Source organism: Lepidochelys kempii, chromosome 3 (assembly GCF_965140285.1).
Source record: "Lepidochelys kempii isolate rLepKem1 chromosome 3, rLepKem1.hap1, whole genome shotgun sequence".
Taxonomy (NCBI): Eukaryota; Metazoa; Chordata; order Testudines; family Cheloniidae; genus Lepidochelys; species Lepidochelys kempii.
The window spans coordinates 90,414,962-90,436,124 of NC_136382.1; the positions used below are offsets into that span (position 1 = coordinate 90,414,962).

Below are 21,163 nucleotides of genomic sequence, written 5' to 3' on the forward strand. Positions count from 1 at the left end.
TCTGCTTTGCAAGTGCAACACCGCAATGAGCTGCAGTATTTGCTGCGTAAGGCTCAGCATGACTGCCCGGCTCGAGAACTCACTCTCCTGCTACAGGAGGTGAGTGCCAAGTGCCCGTGGTATCCTGAAGCTGGAAGCCTTAAGCTAGCGGACTGGGAGCGATTGGGCCAGACATTGCACAAAGAGCCTCGGGCGCCCGTGCAGGCTTTACATGCCTGGCACCTCTGCCGCGACGTGGTACAGCGTGTCGCTTCGGACAGACCCTCCCTCGCGAGGCTGGTGCTCTCGCCGCCCCCATCCGCCCCTGCAGCCATCCCCCCTCCTGGCGATGCGACACAGCGTGTCGCCTCGGAAAGGCCCTCTCCAGCACCAACAGAGGAGCTGCCGATCCTGCCACCCCCGTCCGCTCCTGCAGCCATCCCTCCCCCTGCTTCGCCCCCAGTGCCTCTATTACCACCGCCTCCCTGGCCTTCCCCACCGGAGCCGGTGTGTGATCACCCTCCCCCCATGGGGCCCCCCGGAGAGTCATCTGCATCTGCTCAGAAGCTTTCGCTGGTGCAACAAATGGTTCACGCAGCGAAAGCTTGATCAGATCTTACAGCAGAGGAGCTGGCTGATCTGGTCTCCGTTTGCCCGGTGACCTGGCAGAATGATGACCAGGGCAACCCCGTGGGCACCTGGACCACTTTGCCATACTCGGTGGTTAGAGAGGTAAAGAAAGCAATTCGTGAATTTGGCCTGACTAGCACCTTTGTGCGTGGTCTCATTGAAGGGATGGGTACTGGGTACTCCCTAATCCCTGAGGATTGGAAAACGCTGCTGCGCATGATGTTGTCACCCAGTCAGTATGTTATTTGGCTTAGTGAGTATCGGCAGATGGCAGAACGCCAAGCCCAGATATATAGAGAGCAAGGTATCATTTATGAGCATTTGGCAGGGGAGGGCCAGTTTGCTACTATTGAGATGCAGTCTCAACTCCCTCAGGCCGTCTTCCCCATTATTTCCACCTGTGCCCAGCATGCTTTCAAGAAGGTCCCGGATTCAGGCAAGCCTACCAAAAGCTTTGTCAGTATCCGTCAGGGTGCCTTAGAGTCCTTTTTGGATTTTACCAACAGATTGCAGGAGGCTATCCTCCGACAGGTGGATAACACTGAGGCAGCTCACGAGCTCCTGTTAAAATTGGCAGTTGAAAATGCAAGAGGATTGCCGCCGTGCTCTCCAGGCAGCACAAGCCTCTGGTATTTTAGAGCTCTCAGACATGCTGCGGGCGTGCCAGAACATTGGCACACAAGCCCACAAGGCTGGAGTTCTGGCTGCCGCCCTCAGAAAAACTGGGAAGGAGGGGAAGCGCTGTTACCGCTGTGGAAAAGAGGGTCATTTTCAGCGGGAGTGCCGCTCATCTAAGGCACCAGCCCGACCCTCAAAGAAGTGCCCCAAGTGTGGGAAAGGTTATCACTGGGCTAATCAGTGTCGTAGCGGGTCGGGAAACCGCGCAACGGGTCCCCCGCAAACCCAGGGCCAAACGGGGGTGTTTCCTACTCAGGCAATCGCTCCTCTGCCTTGGAATCCGTAGACTCTATGAGGGCAGCGACTGCTGGAAGTGCAGGGCTTGATTTGATCATGCAGGAGGACACTGACTTTCGGCTGCCAGGGGAGGTCTGTGCCATACCTACACAGGTGACAGGACCTCTCCCTGCCGGCTTTGTAGGTCTTGTTCTCCCTCGCTCACATGCTGGGAAACAGGGCTTTTTTGTCATTCCAGGGGTCATTGATGCTGATTACACTGGCATTATTAAGGTTCAGGTGTGGACTCATCTTCCACAGTCGCTCCCGCGTGGACGGTCAATTGCACAATTGATTTTAGTCCCCTATCAGGTGCCAGCTGCCGAGGATCGAACTCGGGGTGGAGGAGGCTTTGGATCGACGTTGTCTCACTCGCCGTCTCACAGCGCGTCTTCTCCACTTGTTGCTCTGACAATGTCAGTCCGCCCCTCGAAACCTCAGTTAACACTTCTCTTAAATGATGTTCCTTTTACAGGGCTGGTGGACACTGGAGCTGACGTTACAGTGATTCGTGATCTGGAGTGGCCGGTTAGTTGGCCTACGGTTCCTTCTAAAGAGTTGTGGGGGATTGGGGGTAGCAAACCCGGGCGCCAAAGTTTGTCTTGGGTCACGGTCTCTAAACCAGGAGGCCGTGCCCTTGCTACAATCCGCCCTTTTGTGCTCCCTGTCCACCTCAATATTTGGGGCCGTGATTTACTTACAAAGTTAGACACCACCCTCGATATTAACATCTGATGGCCCAAAACCCTCCCTCACCCACCGTGCCCTCCGCCTTACCCTTGGTATGGCAATCCTTAGAGCCCGTATGGATTGACCAGTGGCCCCTCCCTCTAGAAAAGTTAAAAGCACTTCATTCACTTGTGCAGCAGCATTTGCAAGCACAGCGATTGGAGAGCTCCACCAGTCCCTGGAACACCCCGGTGTTCGTTATTAAGAAAAAATCAGGTGCTTGGTGGCTGTTACATGATTTAAGGGAAATAAATAAATGCATCCAATCTATGGGCCCCTTGCAATTTGGCTTGCCAAATCCAAATTTAATTCCTCAAACCGATCAACTTTGTGTGTTAGATTTAAAAGATTGTTTTTTTTACCATCCCCCTTTGCCCTTAGAATTAGCTGCTGTTATTTTGGCCTTTCAACTTTTTACTGATTGTCCCTTTAATTTAATTGTGGATACCCATTATGTTTATCAGGTAATTGATCATTTACCCCTTGCCCTCATTACCCCTCAGGTTGATGCAGACCTCCTTCACCTGTTTTTGTCTTTACAGCATCTTCTTGCCACTCGTCATTTCCCTTACTTTGTTGCTCATATTCGCAGTCATACCCCTCTGCCTGGGCCACTCACTGAGGGCAATGCACGCGCCGATCGCGCGTTGCGTGGTCAGGTAAATTCCCTTTTTTCTGACCCCATTGAAAGCCATGCCTTTTTTCATCAGTCTGCCTCTGTTTTGGCCCGGCAGTTTCACATTCCTGCTGATCATGCACGTTCCATTGTTCGTTCCTGCCCCCACTGTGCTGCTGCTGCTCCTACTTTTTCTTATGCCGTTAACCCCCGAGGTACCGCAGCAAATCAGCTGTGGCAAATGGATGTTACTCATGTGCCACAATTCCGCCCCTATTCATTTTTACATGTTTCCGTTGATACTTATTCAGGCTTCCTTTGGGCAACCCCACAACGTGGGGAAGCCACTAACAAAGTTATTCACCATTTGCTGGCCTGCTTTTCTGTTATGGGTCGCCCTTGCCAAATTAAAACAGATAATGCCCCAGCCTACTGCTCTGCAGCCCTCTCCACCTTTTGTGTCCGCTGGGACGTCCGTCTTAAACACGGAATCCCTTATAATTCCACGGGCCAAGCCATTGTTGAACGTGCCAATCGCACACTCAAAACCTTGCTAGATAAACAATTAAAACAAGGGGAGCTGCATCTCCGAACCTTAGGAGACATTCAACAACAAATGTATATCCTCTTGTTTACTTTAAATAATTTAACACTGAATGCAGATCAGCAGACCCCTGCGGATCGGCATTTTCACAAATCTGAGGTACTGGAAAGACCGCATGTCTTTTACCGTCAGCTGCCCGATCCACAGTGGCTGGGCCCAGCACCTCTAATCACTTGGGGTCGGGGATATGCTGCTGTGTCTCTCCCTGCAGGACCGTTGTGGGTTCCAGCCCGGTGTGTGTGACCGGCACTTAAACAACATAGCATGGCACCAGGGGCTGTCGAATCCCATACCAGAGTTTCAGCTGACCTTGGAGGAGACCGCGTTGCCCCCCGAGTCGACAACGGCGGGATGGAAACGGAGGACGCGTAGCGTCCCAAGCCAGCCCGTGACTTGGGGAGCAGTAAAAGCATTGGTCGCCACGGCTCAACGAAAACTGGCAGCAGATCAGCAGCCAGAAACTCCTAAGACTTTGTTTGTGGCGATTCTCGCCCAAATCACTGCTAATTCTGTGATGATTGTGTGCCTTTTGTGCCTGCTATTTCCTGTAGGGGTTGGCTCGGAAGCGCCTCCCCCGTTACAAGCCCGAAGGAGAATAAGACACTGTTCTCTGCTTATGCTAATCTTTTCTCCCGGTACTTTAGCATGGCTAATTGGGGCCCGGCCAACTATACTCTGCCTCGCACGGCTATATCCCTCCACACACCATACCCGGCCGGGGCTCACAATGTAACCTGTGCGCGTGTAGTTAACTGCACTAGTACAAAGGTGCCATTGGGCTGTCAAAAAATTTCTCAATCCCTTTTAAATTGTTCCCATGCTGTTAATGTTTCATATAATTATGGCCATATTATCCTACCATCAGGATGGGTTTTTACTTGTGGTTCATGCACCTTTAATTATATTCCTGCAAATTTAAGTGATGGCACCCTTTGCTGTCTTAGTAGAATGATACTTATATTGCCTTTTGCTGGTTACAATTGTAGTAAAAGAAGTGTACCCCTTTTAGATGATTATATTGCAGATGTTAAGCTTTTGGTTATTTTGTGTTTGTAATCATTGGGCTTATTTTTTTGTTGCTGCTGTGTACAATGTATTCCTTCCTTGTTAAGACTTTGTAAAATTTTTGCCCTGGAAAGCTCCCCAGGTTATGTCCTTGTCTGTCTGGGAGTTAAATAGCATGACAAAACAAATTGGCGGCTACCATGAGATGGCCAACTCAATAAACAAAAAAAGGGGAGATGAAGGGTTAATGTCTAGCTATTCCACCTGGAAGCAGGCGGGGCACACCCTGACTGTTTCCTAGGAGCAATGCACACATTGCTCTATCCAAGGACAAGGGCTAGATATGAACCCTGAGAACTTGATTGTTTGGACAGCAACTGTGGGAGGTTTCTTTAGCCTGGGCTCAAGGCCTGAGAACCAGGATTGTAGTAGATAGAGGATGGTAACTAAGCATATGAATCAACGTCATACATTCCTTTGTGTAGCAGTGTGTAATGCTTAGGGGGAGAAATATAATAAAAGGAGAAGGTGGAAGGCAGGGGGGGCAGAACAGCCCATCTCCGCTGACCAGCCTGTTTGCTTGCATAAAGCTGTGTTCTGTCTCATCACTGAACCGCAACACAGAGTCACAGGACTGTGTACATCCTTTGCAAATACACAAAACTGCATCAAAGAAATACTTGGCTATCACCAATTTCTCCTCTCAGCTGGAATGTTACCAGGGCCCTGAACTTTGACTGACCTGCCAGACTCTCTGGGCCAAAAGGGGCAACACCTCAGTTTAGATCTCTGCATGATCTAAAGCATATTGTGAGGGTGGTTATGTAACAGTTTGGCTCCATCTAGCTATAGGCTAGATCAAAGTATTCTATAACTAGAGTTGGTCAAAAATGCAAAAAATATTTCATGATGTTTTTGTTTCTGTTTTATTCCCTTTTTCCTTAACATTTGGATTTTTGACAGAAACCTTCCTAAAAACATCCAATTTTGGGAGGGGAAATTGCAGACTCCTCTACTTATCGGTCACAACCAAATTGATCAGCCGTTGTGAGACTCAGGCATTTTTGGGAAAGTATATGTAAGCTTTAAAGAAGCAATGATGGCTGTGGGGGGAAAATAACAACAGCAGTGTGGGTTTCGTGTGTTATCTGCCTGCTGTTTCCTGTCATTTCAAAAATACAGAGAAAATGCTCAGTGGGTATTTTCAGATGTTTTGTCCTACATTGCACCATCTTCGCCACACCAGGAGAAAATGAAATCTTTCTGTTTATTTGTGTGGGTTGTGGGAACTAGAGACCTCACATCCTCTTCCTTTTGTACACATAACCAAGTCAGGTTTCATCCTCCTCAAAGGCAAGGGCGCTAGGCAGAGTCCAGCAGCAGGGGCAGGAGATGGAGAAGTTTCGCACCTTGTTTGATTTCTTCCTCAGGCACCAGAAGGTGCTCCGTTACAGCGCCTTGTCCCTGCTGACAGCAGGCAGCGAGCGTCTCTTCTCAGCTGTGGCATTCCAGTGCCCCTGCAACTCCTGGAACCTGCTCTACGGCTCTGTCTTCCTGCTGGTGCCTGCCCTGATCCTCTTCCTTCTTGGCTACCTGCTGAACGTCAGGACCTGGCGGCTGTTCACCGGCCGCTGTGCCCCAGACAGGCGTTGCAGCTGCATCCACAGGAAGCACTGCCGGCGCTACGTTAGTGTGTTCTGGCTGGTGACGGTGAGCGCTGCTGTGGCCCCGTTCACCTGGATCGCCGTGGCCCTGCTTGGGGCCAACTTCTATGAGTGCGCAGCAAGTGGGAGCAGCCTGTTGCAGAGGCACCTGTGCCAAGGCAGAGGGACCCAGTGCCATGAGCAGGTGGCCAAAATGCCCTGCGGTGGGACTCTCCCCCAAGAGGCAAAGGTATCTGTGAACTTTCGTGCTCAGTCCCAGGTATGGTCTCTTCCGTCCTTTGATTTATCCTATTGGCTTTAGCCCCATGGAGGTGCATTGGATGCGGAGTGATTTCTGGAGAGATGGAGGGGCAGCATAAGGAGTTCAGTTAAACCTAGGTGCTGTCCCTACAGGTGCCACCTTAGCTTACTTGTGCTGATGTGATGGCCTAGGGATGCAGCCTCAAGACTATAATATGAAAAAGAAATTCTTGCACGTATATAATTAGCAAAATATTCTAAACCGGCTAAAAGAAAGGTAATATATTGTTAGTTGCATCTCCCACTGCAGTCTATATTGCTCTCTAACATTTTGGCCTGCTGTATATCTGAGGAGATTGCTTCATAACGATGTTCAGGCCTTTTCCTTTGAGGCAAGTTAAGAATAAGCCTGCACGGGCAGGGAACTTGACTGGATATCACATAAATAGGCTTTCCCATCCGTAGATTTTCTACCAGTTTCAAAAGAGATGTATTGTGAATTTCTCTGCTCTTTTTCCATTTCCTTGCCTCTCTTTATATCATGAATGATTCTAAGTTCAGTTCCCATACATAAGAGGAAGGTGGTGTTTATTTAAAATCTTTAATAACAGCAGAGTATTAGCATGTGAAAAAGGTTGCATTGAGAGTCTGACTGTGGGTCCCCAAGTTTGAAATCACTGTCAATTTCACACTCATATTCCACGAATACGGTTTAATTTTTGTTTCCCTGAAAACAAGGTAGCTATAGACTGTGGAGAGCTGAAAAGGAAGAATATGTTTGTTTCCCCCCCTCCCCTTTCTTTGTAAAAAAGAGTCCTAAAAAGTTTTGGGACTTTTTTGTTTGTTCTTGTTTTAATTTCTCCTGTTTTCTTCCATTAGAAATCCAGGTCTGATCATCTCCTCTTTTCACTATCAGACTATAAGACTTTGACTTCACTAAGAAAAAAGGGTGTATCCTTAACTGGAGTTTTCTAACTGGAGGTAAAATCCAAGTGAAGACGTGGCATTTTGTAGTTTTCTTGTGAGTAAGCAGTTCAAGTTAATTACTCAGCTGCCCCAGAGGCAACTTGTGTGAAAACTACAGACTGCCTTGTCTTCACTAGGATTTAACCTTGAATGAACTAACTCAAGTTAAGAACACACCTTTTTTCCCTAGTGAAGATGCGGCCTGTGGTTGACTAGAGAACTAGAAGATTTGTGAAATCAGGGAAACCATGTAATTGAAGTCTGATTAGTTGAGATGGGAAGAGATTTTTATTCACTTAGTTTAACATTCTTTGTTTTTTATAAGCACCTGTTTAACTCAAACATGTCAGAGAAAAGAGTTGGAAAAATTAGTCAAAGAGTTAGCACACTGTTCCTTCAAGTAACAGGCTGGGATGGGAAAGGTCCCAATCCATATTTGTGAATCATGCAAAAAACCTGGCAAAACCAGGGGAGATAAGATAGGCTGTTCCTGATATTTCTAAGGTAAAGAAAAAAACAGGAAAAAGGTTAGACTCTTATTATTTATTATTATTTTAAACAGGGTCTTTATACATAACTTAAAAGCAAAAAGGGATACAAATCCATTTTTTCTTTGATGGTCAACTTTAAATATTATAAAAATACCTTGGCTTTTTCACTTGTAAGACTCAATCTGTGGGAGGTCTTATATGAAAGTGGACACTATTCACTTTTCCCCTAGTCAGCATTTCCAGCCATTTCCAACAGAATGTTGGATAGAAACCTGAACCTACCCACAGTCAGGATGGATTATTCTCTTCCAACCCCAAAATCTCAACCCAAGCCCTTGAAGTTTAGCACACTTTGCTGGGATTGTTCACATACATGGGGTACCCACTCTCCACAGACACCACAGTATGATGGGCTTTTTCAAGCAGTGACCGCTTATTGATCTCCTGTCTAAAACAATGTTAAATTACATATTGTTAGTCAGGAACTTTTGATGCTCCTAATCATCCGCAAACTTCATTAATCCATCTGTATGTTTTCCCAGGTGCTAGGATGGATACTGATAGCAAGCATCATGATTCTAGTACTGGCTGTCACATGCATTAACCACTGTCATTCTCCAGTCAGTTTTCTTCAGCTGAGGTTCTGGAAAATCTACTTGGAAAAGGAACGGGAGGTTTTTGAGAAGAAGGCCAAGGAGCATGCAACCAAGCTGGCAGAAAGGAACCTGAAGTGCTTCTTTGAGTCCACTAAGCCAGAACCATTTCAGACTCCCAGCAACAAAGACTGGCAGCAGATCTCATCCTTGTATGCTTTCAGTACTAAAGGACAGTATTACAGCATGATACACAAATATATTAGTGGAAACAGAGGCACCAGCATCAGATCTACTAAAGAGGATGTGTTTTCTCCTGCTCTAGGATTTGTGGATGGCACTGATTTTAATGAAATGGGGACAGTGTAATGAAATAAAGAAATTCTATTTTTGTAGCATGGACAGTTACATAATTATGGCCATATAAAAAGGGTCTCGTTCTATGCACTGATCTCTTATTGACATCAATGGGAGTTATGTGCAAAGTCTTCAGGAGAAGATGGCCCATAAAGTTTGCAGCATTATTTTTAATGAATTTTGTTACTTTTACTTAAGTGCCTTTAGTAAAATACATATTTCTGGATGGCAGTTTTACAATATTTTTGCCCCCTTAACTCTTTCAAGTTACGATGTTAAATAGCTTAAATCCCAACACCAAAGAGAAGTATATGTGCTGTTTTGAAATGCTATAAAGCACCTGCTAGAAATATACATTAGCTAACCTGTCAGCTCAGAACGTTTGGCAATTAGAGTTGCAAAACCAGACTTTTACTCTTGGAGTTGCTTGCCCATCAAAACCAATAATACTGTATATTTTTTTAATTTAAGAAGTAGCTTTCTAGGCTTTGAGCCATAAGCAAGTTCCCCACAAGCGTGCAGAGAAAGAGGGAATGTTACGTGTGTCTTTGTATCATTGAGCTGATGCATTCTGATGACTCACTGTTGAGAAGCTTGCTGTTAGCACTGAAACAGAGGATGTGAAGCAACAGTCAAAAAAGCTCACGGAATGTTAGGAGCCAGTAGGAAAGCAATAGATCAGGGGTCGGCAACCTTTCAGAAGTGGTGTGCCAAGTCTTCATTTATTCTCTCTAATTTAAGGTTCCGCGTGCCAGGAATACATTTTAATGTTTTTAGAAGGTCTCTCTCTATAAGTTTGTTATGTAACTAAACTGTTGTTGTATGTAAAGTAAACAAGGTTTTTAAAATGTTTAAGAAGCTTCGTTTAACATTAAATTAAAATGCTGATCTTATCAGTTTAGTGCTGTGGTTCTTAACCTAGGGTGCACGCGAGATGCCCTTTCTGGGGGTGCGAGACATATGAGATTTTTTTAGAAGGTAAATCATCGAAGACACAAATTAAGCAGAGACACATAAGTACAACTACTTTGTTTCATCAAACTTATGTATTTATTAACATTATACATTTTTTAACGATTACTGTAATATACAAACAAAGTTTTTAAGTTTTCAAATTTTTAAGCTAATTGTAGTGTAATTTTCGATAAGGGGTGAGAGAACATATTTTGAGAACTCCAGACCATCAACAGGCTGAGCGGGACTAGGTGTAGTGTTTTAAATTGCTCCCCATAGGAATGTGCTACTTATGGTGTACTACTTATGGCTGCCAGTCCTGATGCTCTGAGTGGCATGGTAAGGGGATACGGAACAGGGATGGTTGGATAGGTGTGGGAGTCCCGGGGGGCCAGTCAGGGGTCAGGGGTGTGGATAGGGGTTGGGGCAGCCAGGGGACTGGGAGCAGGGGGGCTTGGATGGGAGGGTGGGGTCCCAGGGGGGTGGCAGAGAGGGGTGGGGGGGTCCCAGGAGGAGGCGGTCAGGAGACAAGGAGCAGGGGGGGCTGGATGGGTGGAGGGTTCTGAGGGGGGCAGTCAGGTGCAGGGGGACCTGGGAGAGGGTGGTCAGGGGACAAGAAGCAGGGTGTGGGGGTTGGATGGGTCAGGGATTATGAGGGGGGCCCTCAGGCGGCGGGAAGTGGGCTGGCTGTTTGGGGAGGCACAGTCTTCCCTACCCTGGTTTAGTGTATTAAATTTCTCCCCATAGGAATGTGCTACTTACGGCTGCTAGTCCTGGTGCTCCTCAAGTATCACATTCCTACGGGGAGAAATTTAATACACTACACCGGTGGACAGAACCCCAGGCCGGCAGCGGGCTGAGCGGGGGCAGCAGCCGGGACCCCGCCTGGCAGCAGCGTGCCAGTAAAAATCGGCTCGCATGCCGCCTTTGGCATGCGTGCCGCAGGTTGCCAACCCCTGCAATAGATAATAAGACTGAAAATATCATAATGCTACTGTATAAATCTGTGGTATGCCCACACCTTAAATACTACATGCAGTTCTCATCGCCCCATCTCAGAAAAGATACATTAGAATTGGAGAAGGTACAGAGAAGGGCAAGAAAACAGATTAAGGGTATGGAACAGCTTCCATATGAGGAGAGATTAAAAAGACTGAGATTTTTCAGTTTAGAAAAGAGACTATTGAGGATGGATATGACAGAGGTCTATAAAATCATGTCTGGCATGGAGAGAGTGAATAAGGAAGTGTTATTTACCCCTTCACATAACACAAAAATCATGGGTCACCCAATGAAATTAATTGGCAGCGGGTTTTAAAGAAATATAAGGAAGTACTTCTTCACACAATGCACAGTCAACCTGTGGAATTTATTGCCATGGAATGTTGTGAATGTTATAATGGGGTTCAAAAAAGAATTAGATAAGTTTGTGGAGGATAGGGCCATCAGTGGCTTTTACTGAAGACAGTCAGGGTGTCCCTAGCCTCTGTTTGCCAGAAGCTGGGAATGGACAACAGGGGATGGACCACTTGATGATTACCTGTTCTGTTCATTCCCTCTGAAAGCCCTGGCATTGGCCACTGTCGGAAGACTGGATACTGGGCTAGATGGACCATTAGTTTGACCTAGTATGGCTGTTCTTATAGGAAACCAAAGAAAGGCAGGAAAATACTGAGCATGAATCTGAAGCTATAGCCTAGTTTACTAATGAAGTGACATGAAAATGCCTCTTAAAGGGTAACTTCAAGCAAGCTGTGGACTAACCTGTGTCTGTCTCTGTCTTTAGTCTGTGAGCTAGCTCAGAAAGGGTCATCCCTTCAAATAATATGTAGTGCCAAGTATGTTGTAAACATTCAGTAAGTAATAACAATAAATGATGGCCCAGAGTTTGGTTGGCTGGACTGCAAAATACGAGTATTACTATTTGTGTATGAGCAGAACTGTGTCATAATAATGAAACTAAAAACTTCCTTTGTGGTAACTTCAGTTTGCTTTTACCGTAGTCTGAGTTGGTCAGAGATTGCAACATAATCTACTAAATTGCTCCACTGCTAGTCTCATGCTGCCCAAAGGTCACTAAGGTCTGAATGCACAAAATGAGTTAGGTGCCTGAGTCCATTTTAGGCACCTAAGCCCCAGTTTTGGGATGACTGTGATGCACAAAACTCCCACTGAACCCTGTAGAGGCCTAAACTCACTTGATGCCTAAGTTTTTGCAATAAAAGTTCCCTGGGCACCTATGTTTCTGCCTCTGAGTATACACACAGCTGCCTGCCTCTAGGCACCTGGATGTCTACCTCCTGCCTAAACCCTCTAACCCCCAGACCAATTCACAAACTGGGAAGATAGGCATTAGTCCACCTATATCATCCTGGGTTGGGACCAATCCAGTAGGCAGTCTCTGAGCAAACCAACTGGATCAGGCCCCTCGGATGAGTTCACACAGAACAGCAGGGAGGAAGAGTTAAAGTGTCATTTTGACCAGAGAGAGAGAGAGAGAGCACATGCATGAGAATGACTCTGTAGCCTGGTGGTTAGGGTGCTCAGGTGGCAGACGCAGGATCCAGTGCCCCCGCTCCAGAGACTCTTTAATTAGAATGCAACAGCTTCAATGGGAGAGACCGAGGGAGCTCCACATCAGACTATCCCATAGCCCAGTGGCGAGAGCACTCACTGTGAGGTAACAGACTCCTGTTCAAATCCCTTCTACCCCTCAGGTGGAGGGGGAACTTGAACTGAGGGTCTCCCATACCTCAGACATGTATATTAACTACTGAGTCCTCCTCCTTCCCCCTACTCCAGGCTTCTTACAAGCAGCATAGGTGCCTAATGCCAGGAGAGCATTTGCCGCTGAGAATCCCAAACAGCGATAGGCACCACCCTGCAGGCCAGACTCAGGCACCTGTCTCTAAGATGGGGCCAGGCTTATTGCATCCTTCTCTCCTTGGCACCTTCCATTGACTAGCTTGGGCAGCTCCCCTTCTAGCAGGCTGCCTTTTGTGGATGGCAGTCGAAGGTACCTCTCTCTCCCCATTCACTGTCTAGGAGCTTAGGCACCTAACTTAGGTTTTGCAGTGATTTTCTAAACATCTAACTCGTTTTGTGTATTTAGGCCTAAGCCAGCAACACACCTGAAATCAACACTCAGGAAAATATACTTCCAGTGGTGACAATCCAATGCTTGATTATTTTTGCTTATTATACAGTCTGGGTAAAGTTTTTTTAATGCTAAGAATGTATGAATATTCCTAGCATAGGCACGCAGTAATAATAAAGGGATTAAAAATATGCAGTCACTATAACTAAATAATAATGGCTGACTAGGAGGGCATTTTCTAGCAATTAATCAGCAGCTTTGGAACTGAGGGGTAGAAGGTGATGTTCCGGATCCTTAAAGTTCAGTTCTACTCTGAAAAGTTACATTGTAAAAATGGTCCTTAGCTCATTAGAAAAAAACCCGAGTGCGTATTGAGGGTCAGGTCTGCTTACTTGTGTGACAGAAAAGATTTTGCTGCTCTTTACTCCTGTTAGCTTTGGGAATCTGGTCCTGCCTAATCAATAACAGAATTGGTACTCAGGTTCCTCCAAAACTGCATTTCTGGTGACTGTGCATGAGCCAGAAAAACCCAGTTTGACTTTGAGATCCCAGGTTTAGTTTACTAGGTTGCCTCTCCATCCTCTACCCCCTACTCCATTTTTTTTTTAATCTGTAAACTGGGCAAATTTAACATGGAAACCATTAAGACACAATAAATATTGAACTCCATAGAACTTCTTTTTCAGTTAGTTTAAAAACAAGCCAGAAAAGAAGAGCCTAGTATAACGGCCTGGAGATGCCTGACCTGGAAGACTATATTCTTATTGTAAACAGTAAAACTATAAAAATGTAAATAAAGAGAACTCAAAATAGTGATTTTGTGTGTTGAGAAGTCAAAAATGCATGTTCCCATGGATTCAGTACTCTGCTTAATGCTTTGGTCTTTTCAGCAGGTAAAGAGCAGCACAGTCACAAGACAGTGTATTCTCATTATTCCTTTAGTTTGTGATGCCCAGTAAATGTTATTCAGTTACAAATGTCCTACCTTTATCTTTCACGTATAAGGGTTCATTTGCTCATTGACTACTAACAAGAGTAATTCTATTATAGATGGTTGCACCCTGGAAGAGGGTGAAATCCTGGTCCCACTGAAGTCAGTGGCAAAACGCACATCGACTTAAATGGGGCCAGATTTTACCTAAGAAGTATATAATAGAATCACTCATAGACTCATTGACTTTAAGGTCAGAAGAGACCAGCATGGTCATCAAGTCTGACCTCCTGCACATTGCAGGCCACAGAATCTCACCCACACACTCCTGTAATAGACCCCTAACCTCTGGTTGAGTAACTTAAGTCCTCAAATCATGGTTTAAAGACTTCAAATTACAGAGAATCTAGTTTAAACCTGCAAGTAACCTGTGCCCCATGCTGTAGAGGAAGGCAGAAAATCCACAGGATCTCTGCCAATCTGACCTGAAGGAAAATTCCTTCTCAACCCCACATATGGTGATCAGTTAGACCCAGAGTATGTGGGCAAGACCCACTAGCCAGACACCTGGGAGAGAATTCTCTGTAGTAACTCAGAGCCCTCCTTGTCTAGTGTCCAATCATCATCTGTTGGAGATATTTGCTGCTAGCAGTCACTAATCAGTGATATGCCATTGTAGGCAGTCTCATCATACCATCCCCTCCATAAACTTATCAAGCTCAGTCTTGAAGCCAGTTAGGTTGTTTGCCCCCACAGCTCCTCTTGGAAGGCTGTTCCAGAACTTCACTCCTCTAATGGTTAGAAACCTTCATCTAATTTCAAGCCTAAACTTGTTGATGGCCAGTTTATATCTATTTGTTCTTCTGTCCACATTGGTACTTAACTTAAATAACTCCTCTCCTTCCCTGGTATTTATCCCTCTGATGTAGTTATAGAGAGTAATCACATATCTCCCCTCAGCCTTCTTTTAGTTAGGCTAAACAAGCCAAGCTCTTGGAGTTTCCTGTCATAAGGTAGCTTTTTCATGCTTAGGATCATACTAGTAGCCCTTCTTGGTACCTGATTCAGTTTGAGTTCATCTTTCTTAAACATGGCAGACCAGAATTGCACACAGTATTCCAGATGAGGTCTCACGAGTGCCTTGTATAATGGTACTAACACTTCCTTCTTTCTACTGGAAATACCTCGCCTGATGCATCCTAGGACTGCATTAGCCTTTTTCATAGCCACATCACATTGGCAGCTCATAGTCATCCTGTGATCAGCCAATACACCCAGGTCTTTCTCCTCCTCCGCCACTTCCAACTGAGACGTCCCCAGCTTATAGTAAAAATTCTTGTTGTTTGTCCCTAAATGCATGACCTTGCACTTTGCATTATTAAATTTCATCCCATTTCTATTACACCAGTTTAAAAAGTCATCCAGATCTTCTTGTATCATATTCCAGTCCTCCTCCTTATTGGCAATACCACCCAACTTTATGTCATACGCAAGTTTTCTTAGCATACTCCCACTTTTTGTGCCAAGGTTAGTAATAAAAATGTTAAATAAGATTGGTCCCAAGACCAATACCTGAGGAAAGCCACCAGTAACCTCTCTCCAGCCTGACAGTTCACCTTTCAGTATGACCCATTGTAATCGCCCCTTTAACCAATTCCTTATCCACCTTTCAATTCTCATATTAAATCTTCACCCTCTCCAATTTAACTAATAATTTCCCATGTGGAAATGTATCAAATGCCTTACTGAAATCCAGATACATTAGATCTACTTTGTCTACAAAATGAGTTATCTTCTCAAAGAAGGAGAGCAGGCTGGTCTAGCATGATCTACCTTTTATAAAACCATGTTGTATTTTAGCCCAATTACCATTAACCTCTATGTCCTTTACTTTCTCTTTCAAAATTTGTTCCAAGGCCTTGCATACAACTGAGGTCAAACTAACAGGCCTGTGGTTTCCTGGATCACTCTTTTTCCCTTTCTTAAAAATGGGAACTATATTAGCAATTCTCCAGTCATAGGGTAGGACCCCTGAGTTTACAGGATTAATTAAAAATCCTTGCTATTGGGTTTGTAATTTCATGCACCAGTTCCTTTAATATTCTTGGATGAAGATTATCCAGGGGCCCCCATTTTAGTCCCATTAAGCTGTTTGAGTTTGACTTCCACCTTGGATGTGGTAATTTCTACCTTCATATCCTCATTGCCATTAGGCACCCTGCCACTCCCCCACAGCATTTCATTAGCCTCATTAAAAATGGAGGCAAAGTTTTGTTTAGGTGTTGAGCCATGCCTAGATTTTCTTTAATCTCCACCCTATCCACAGTGTTTAGTGATCCCACTAAACACCCAACACCCACAAAAACTCACTCACCACCTCTAAGGACTAGGGGCTTGTCTCCTCTCTTCTCCTCCAACAGAACTCCCACTCATACTCCCCTGTTTACAGATTTGTTTGCTGGCACCTGTAGAAACTGAACATATCAAAGAACATGTTGTGCTATATTTCACATCCCAAGTAACTAACTGCAGTAAAAACATTAATTCAGTTTACCTTGAAAACATTCAACGGTGTATTGGTGCTTTTATCGTTGCATCCAGTACACACTGACAGCTCAGAATCTTAGTACTCAGCACATGACAGAATGAAACACCTGTTTCCCACTATGAACACCTCAGAGGGGACCTGGTGCTCTCATCTGTAAATGCAATATACATGAGCTGAGGTTTTGTAAAGCACTGTACCACAAATAACTTGGAATTTACCAGCAGAAGAGAAAAGCCTGTTTCTCACACAGAACTGTGACTCTGATGGAGGCATCAGCTAAAAAAACCCACACAGCTGTATTTTAAGGTCACAGTAATTGCAGGCTGGAAAACTCTTCTAGGTTATTGAGTCTATCCTCAAACCAGTAAAAGGTATATCTCCACCCCCACTGTTGGCATTTGGTTTATAAAATGCAGGAGGGGGGCTATGGAATAACAGAGTAAAGAAAACAACTGTTATCTGTTAGCTCAGAATGAAAAACTACAGAAAGTACTTAATGACAAACCATTTTATCCCTAGTATTACTTCCATAGTGTTCTTTCAAGACAGGATAATTTCTCCCTAGTATTATTTTAAAACAAAATAATTTATTTTATTCAGAGTCACAGATAGTTAGAATAAATAGCATCCATTTAGTTAGCTTCACAAGGTATTTTATTACAGAATTGTTTGTATTTGTAATACAGTACTATACCACCACAGTTTAAACTATGGTACCAGCCCTATGGATTTTTTTTCAAGTTTAGACTGAAGAAGGATTGGAGTTACCCTAGGAATTTTCATGCCTTGTTTTGTTTGTTTGATTGATTAACCTTGATGATAATGAGAATCATTTGTCAAACTGCATGGATATTTTTCATGCTTCGTAATGGAATGATACCATTTTAATCCTCAACAAAATACCTAAGACCAAATCCCCAGGTGACTTCAATGAAGGCTTTGGCCTTTAGTTATCAATGATATTTGCATATTATGCCCCTTATTTTTCTCGTGACTGTTGAGACACACATCTTTCAGCTGCTTTTTCTCCTCCACAATGGATAAATAATGGAGACGGTAAAGCGGTCAGAGTATTAAATATTTTCTGTACATATATGTAATGCTGTAAACCTCCTCAAGAACCATACTTGTCTAGTTTAAAAATACCTATCTATCTATCTATCTATCTATCTATCTATCTATCTATCTATCTATTATCAGAATAACTTCAAATGTTCAAATTAAAACAAAACCCAAAACAAAAGAGCTGACAGAAATGATTTTTTAAAAAAAATCAGATCATATCCAGAAAAGTCTCTGTGAAAAATATTTATCAGATGTTAATTTGTTATGGAGTATTCCGCTTTAAAATGTCATTAAATTATTTGAAATACCATTTAAATCCTAATGTATTAGGTTTGAAAATATACATTAATATTACATATATGTACAGAAAATATTTAATACTCTGACTGCTTTACCGTCTCCATTATTCGTCTCGTGCAGCTCTTTCAATTAAGCTGTAATAGTCTCTTAATCTGTATTTATTATTTTATTTTATTTATTAATTAAAGCATTAGCATATAAAATTATGAGAACAACAGGTTACTATAAGGCTATAATTCAATGAGGAGGTTCTAATGATCTTAATGACAAGAGGAAATTTGGAGTGACTTTGGTACAGCAATAGCACTGAATCACCACAAATCACTAGGATATGTTCAGCCAGCTAGCTCCCTTGATGATCTGGACAATCCTGACTCTATAAATTTGAATGTAGATGGTGCCCTGGGTAATACAACCACTTTCATAGACATATTCTTTTCTTATAACTGCTCTGGATGGACAAAGAGAAGGGGAAGCAATTCATTATTAAAACAAATGGAAATCGATAATATTGAGTAACCCAGTGGTTATTTTTCCTGCCTTGATTGAGAACCAGTCACATGGCATCAAAGAACATATGCTATTGCCATCAAACTGCCTTGCAGAGGACAGTAGCATGTATATAAAAGGGAACTGATGTTCATTGTGGATACAGGGAATATCAGTTGCTGGCTGAGAAACATTTGTGGAATTTGAGGCTCCAACCTCCAGAGGAACATTGCAAGGAAGAGGAAGCACTGGCAGCTCATGGGGCAAGGCCTGGCTGAGAAAAGCCTTCCAGCTCCCTCAGTATCTTTCCAGCTGTGGAGGAGAAGGAGAGCACAGTGGGGGTAGGAAGTCGGGGGAGCTGGTAGGTCTGAGGCAGCAGGGCCTTTTAGAACTGGGAGCATACAAAGAACATGGGCTGAAGATAAGTAATTTCATACATCAGCAGGGTAAATCATATCATGCTTTTTCTCATAAATGCAGGAATGTATTCCTGTGTATCACATACTGAACAAACCTCTGGCTGAGTACCAAGATGAGTACCAACATGTCCCTAAACGTTGATGGAAACTGGTTTATCATTAAGGCATGTTCCGTCACCACTTGTGTTTGACACTGGTATGTAGTTTCACAGACTAATCTGCCCTTTTAAGCATTTAATAAGGTGCAGCTATTTCAGTGATGAGATGCAGTGATTTTCCTCTGCATTTCTGAGGAATGGAGTGGTTAGAACAGACAATTACAGTAAGTTGTCTTGTCTTACCTAGATTCTCATTTTAATACTCAAGTTGTAAGATTGTTGGGACAAGAACTGCCTTTTGGTTATATGTGTATATAGGGACTCACACAATCACAGACTGGGGCTTCCAAAATATATTGCAATACAAATAATAATAAATAAGAATCAAAACTCTTAGGTTCCCTACTGGGTCTTGTCTTAATTCCTTAATTTAATTCCTTTGTCTCCATTGTTAAAGTAGGACAGTTTTCCCCATCATTATAACTGGAGGAATTAACTGTATCTATCTCACATAACTATATTGATTCCATGCGGTTGATAAAGATTATTAATGATTGCTTATAAAGTGAAATCCTTGGATGAAAGGCAATATGTAAGCACAAAGTATCATTATTTATGCATGCAGAGAGACTAAATATTCAGACATTTCTGTGTGTTGGCGTGAGGAACTTTGTTCCCTGTGGTGTAAAATGAGACATACCAACAATGGAGAGAGCCAGCCTACAGAAGGGGAGTGCTCTGGACATCAGCTCACTTGATTCTTCACTTCAAAAACAGAAATGTTGTTGTGATGCTGTCTAACAGGCTGCCAGCTCAGACCAAGGCAGTAGGCTAATTCACTTGCATGCTAAGAGAAATCAAAGGAATATCAAAAGGCATTGTAATGTGATCAGGCCAATTCACTTGTGTGTTAATATAATTCAAAGGAAATGTGATGGTATTGTCTTCATTTATCTATATCCTGTTGGATTTTATTACATTATATATATATTCCTGTACTTAATTAGCCCTAGATCAAAGGATGTATTAGTGTTTAGATAAGAATTTACTTAATGTGTAAAACTGCATGAAAACTAATGAAGGATTGTTTCCGGCTATTACATCATTCAGGAAAACTAATGAAAGATTGTCTGGATGGCTGTAACTAAATGCATTGTGCATGTCTCTGTAATTGAATTGCCCTACAACCAGGATTGAAGCCTTAGAACTGTAAATGAGAAGCATGTTAACTTCAAAGCATGGGTTGTTGCCTTCAGCAATGGGAAATCTACAGACCCTTGGTATGATGGGAACACATGACAGACTGCTTTCTGGGGAAGACAGCTATAAGAATGAACTCTGGGAGTGATTCTGAGCTGTTTGGACACTTTCAGGGGGTGTTCCAGATACAAGACAGAGATCCCTATAGCTGTTAGCCCTGACAGACTTATGGAAAACCAGCAGATTACTACACCTCTGCTAATCATTTGGATTTACAAACTCTGAGTCACCTATAATGTATTTCATCTGCTTTAACCTCTCAATAATTCTCATTTCTTAGCTAATAAATCTTTAGTTAGTTTACTAGAGAAATTGGCTACAACATTGTCTTTGGTGAGAGGTCAGGAGTATCCATTGACCTGGAGTAAGTGACTGGCCCTTTGGTGATTCTTTGTTTTAATAACCTTTCATCACTTAGTCCAGTTTGGCTAGCTGGTAAAATGCACTGGAGAGCCTAAGTAGGACTCTTTGTGCCTCCATGGTAAGACTGCTATAGTGATCCAGGAGGGAACAGTGGTTACTGGCTAGGTGAAATCTAATTATAGAATATACCACCAGTTTGGGTGTTTGCCTTATTGTCTGACAGTCTGACCTGAGATTGGTTCTCTTAGTTGTGAGCTACTCCAGACAGCGTGACAGTTGTAATGAAGACAAGCCCATTCCCCTGGCTTTCGTAGACTGATCCTCAGACAGGGATCTTGCAGAGACAGAGGTAGCATCAGCATCTGCATCCAGCAGCATCAGCATTATGCTTCACTTGAAAGTTATTTCTTATTGTTCGTTAAATGAATAAATTAGCCGCAAACCTGCCTCAGTCACCACTGAAATAGTACAATGGCTGGTGTCCAGAAGGTGGAGCTGGGAGGCTAAATAGGAGCAAAGAGGAGAAAATGTGCTCCTGGGGATAGCCTTTAGGATAGATACCCTGTAGAGTGGTTTCTGAGCACTGCTCTACTGCACCCTGTAACTTCACTGAGTGTGAGCACAAGCTGCTTTACAACTATGATTTCAAACTCAGCTTCAAGCCCGTGTACGGACAGGACTTTCATGCCTAAAAAAAATCACTTGGATGACTGAGCAAAGTGGAAGTGTCAGGCTGAGCACTGAAGTATCCAGACCTACAAGGCTGTAATAGCTAAAACTCTAGGGATTAAAGTAGACAGTCGATAATAAC

At 43.7% G+C, this 21,163-nt stretch overlaps 1 protein-coding gene across 1 annotated transcript; it reads left to right on the forward strand.

Moving 5' to 3' along the window:
- Nucleotides 1-5,775: 5,775 nt before the first annotated feature.
- Nucleotides 5,776-9,707, forward strand: CALHM6 (calcium homeostasis modulator family member 6). The gene is made up of 2 exons (XM_073335174.1): nt 5,776-6,440; nt 8,421-9,707. Exons 1-2 carry the CDS (start codon nt 5,910-5,912, stop codon nt 8,838-8,840), a joined length of 951 nt encoding a protein of 316 aa, XP_073191275.1. The 5' UTR covers nt 5,776-5,909; the 3' UTR covers nt 8,841-9,707.
- Nucleotides 9,708-21,163: the final 11,456 nt, after the last annotated feature.

Excerpts from the sequence above, each read along its gene's own strand:
- CALHM6 (XM_073335174.1), top strand. The coding sequence starts at position 5,910 with ATGGAGAAGTTTCGCACCTTGTTTGATTTCTTCCTCAGGCACCAGAAG. Across the intron at positions 6,441-8,420 it reads ACTTTCGTGCTCAGTCCCAG|GTGCTAGGATGGATACTGAT; the intron begins GTATGGTCTCTT and ends ATGTTTTCCCAG.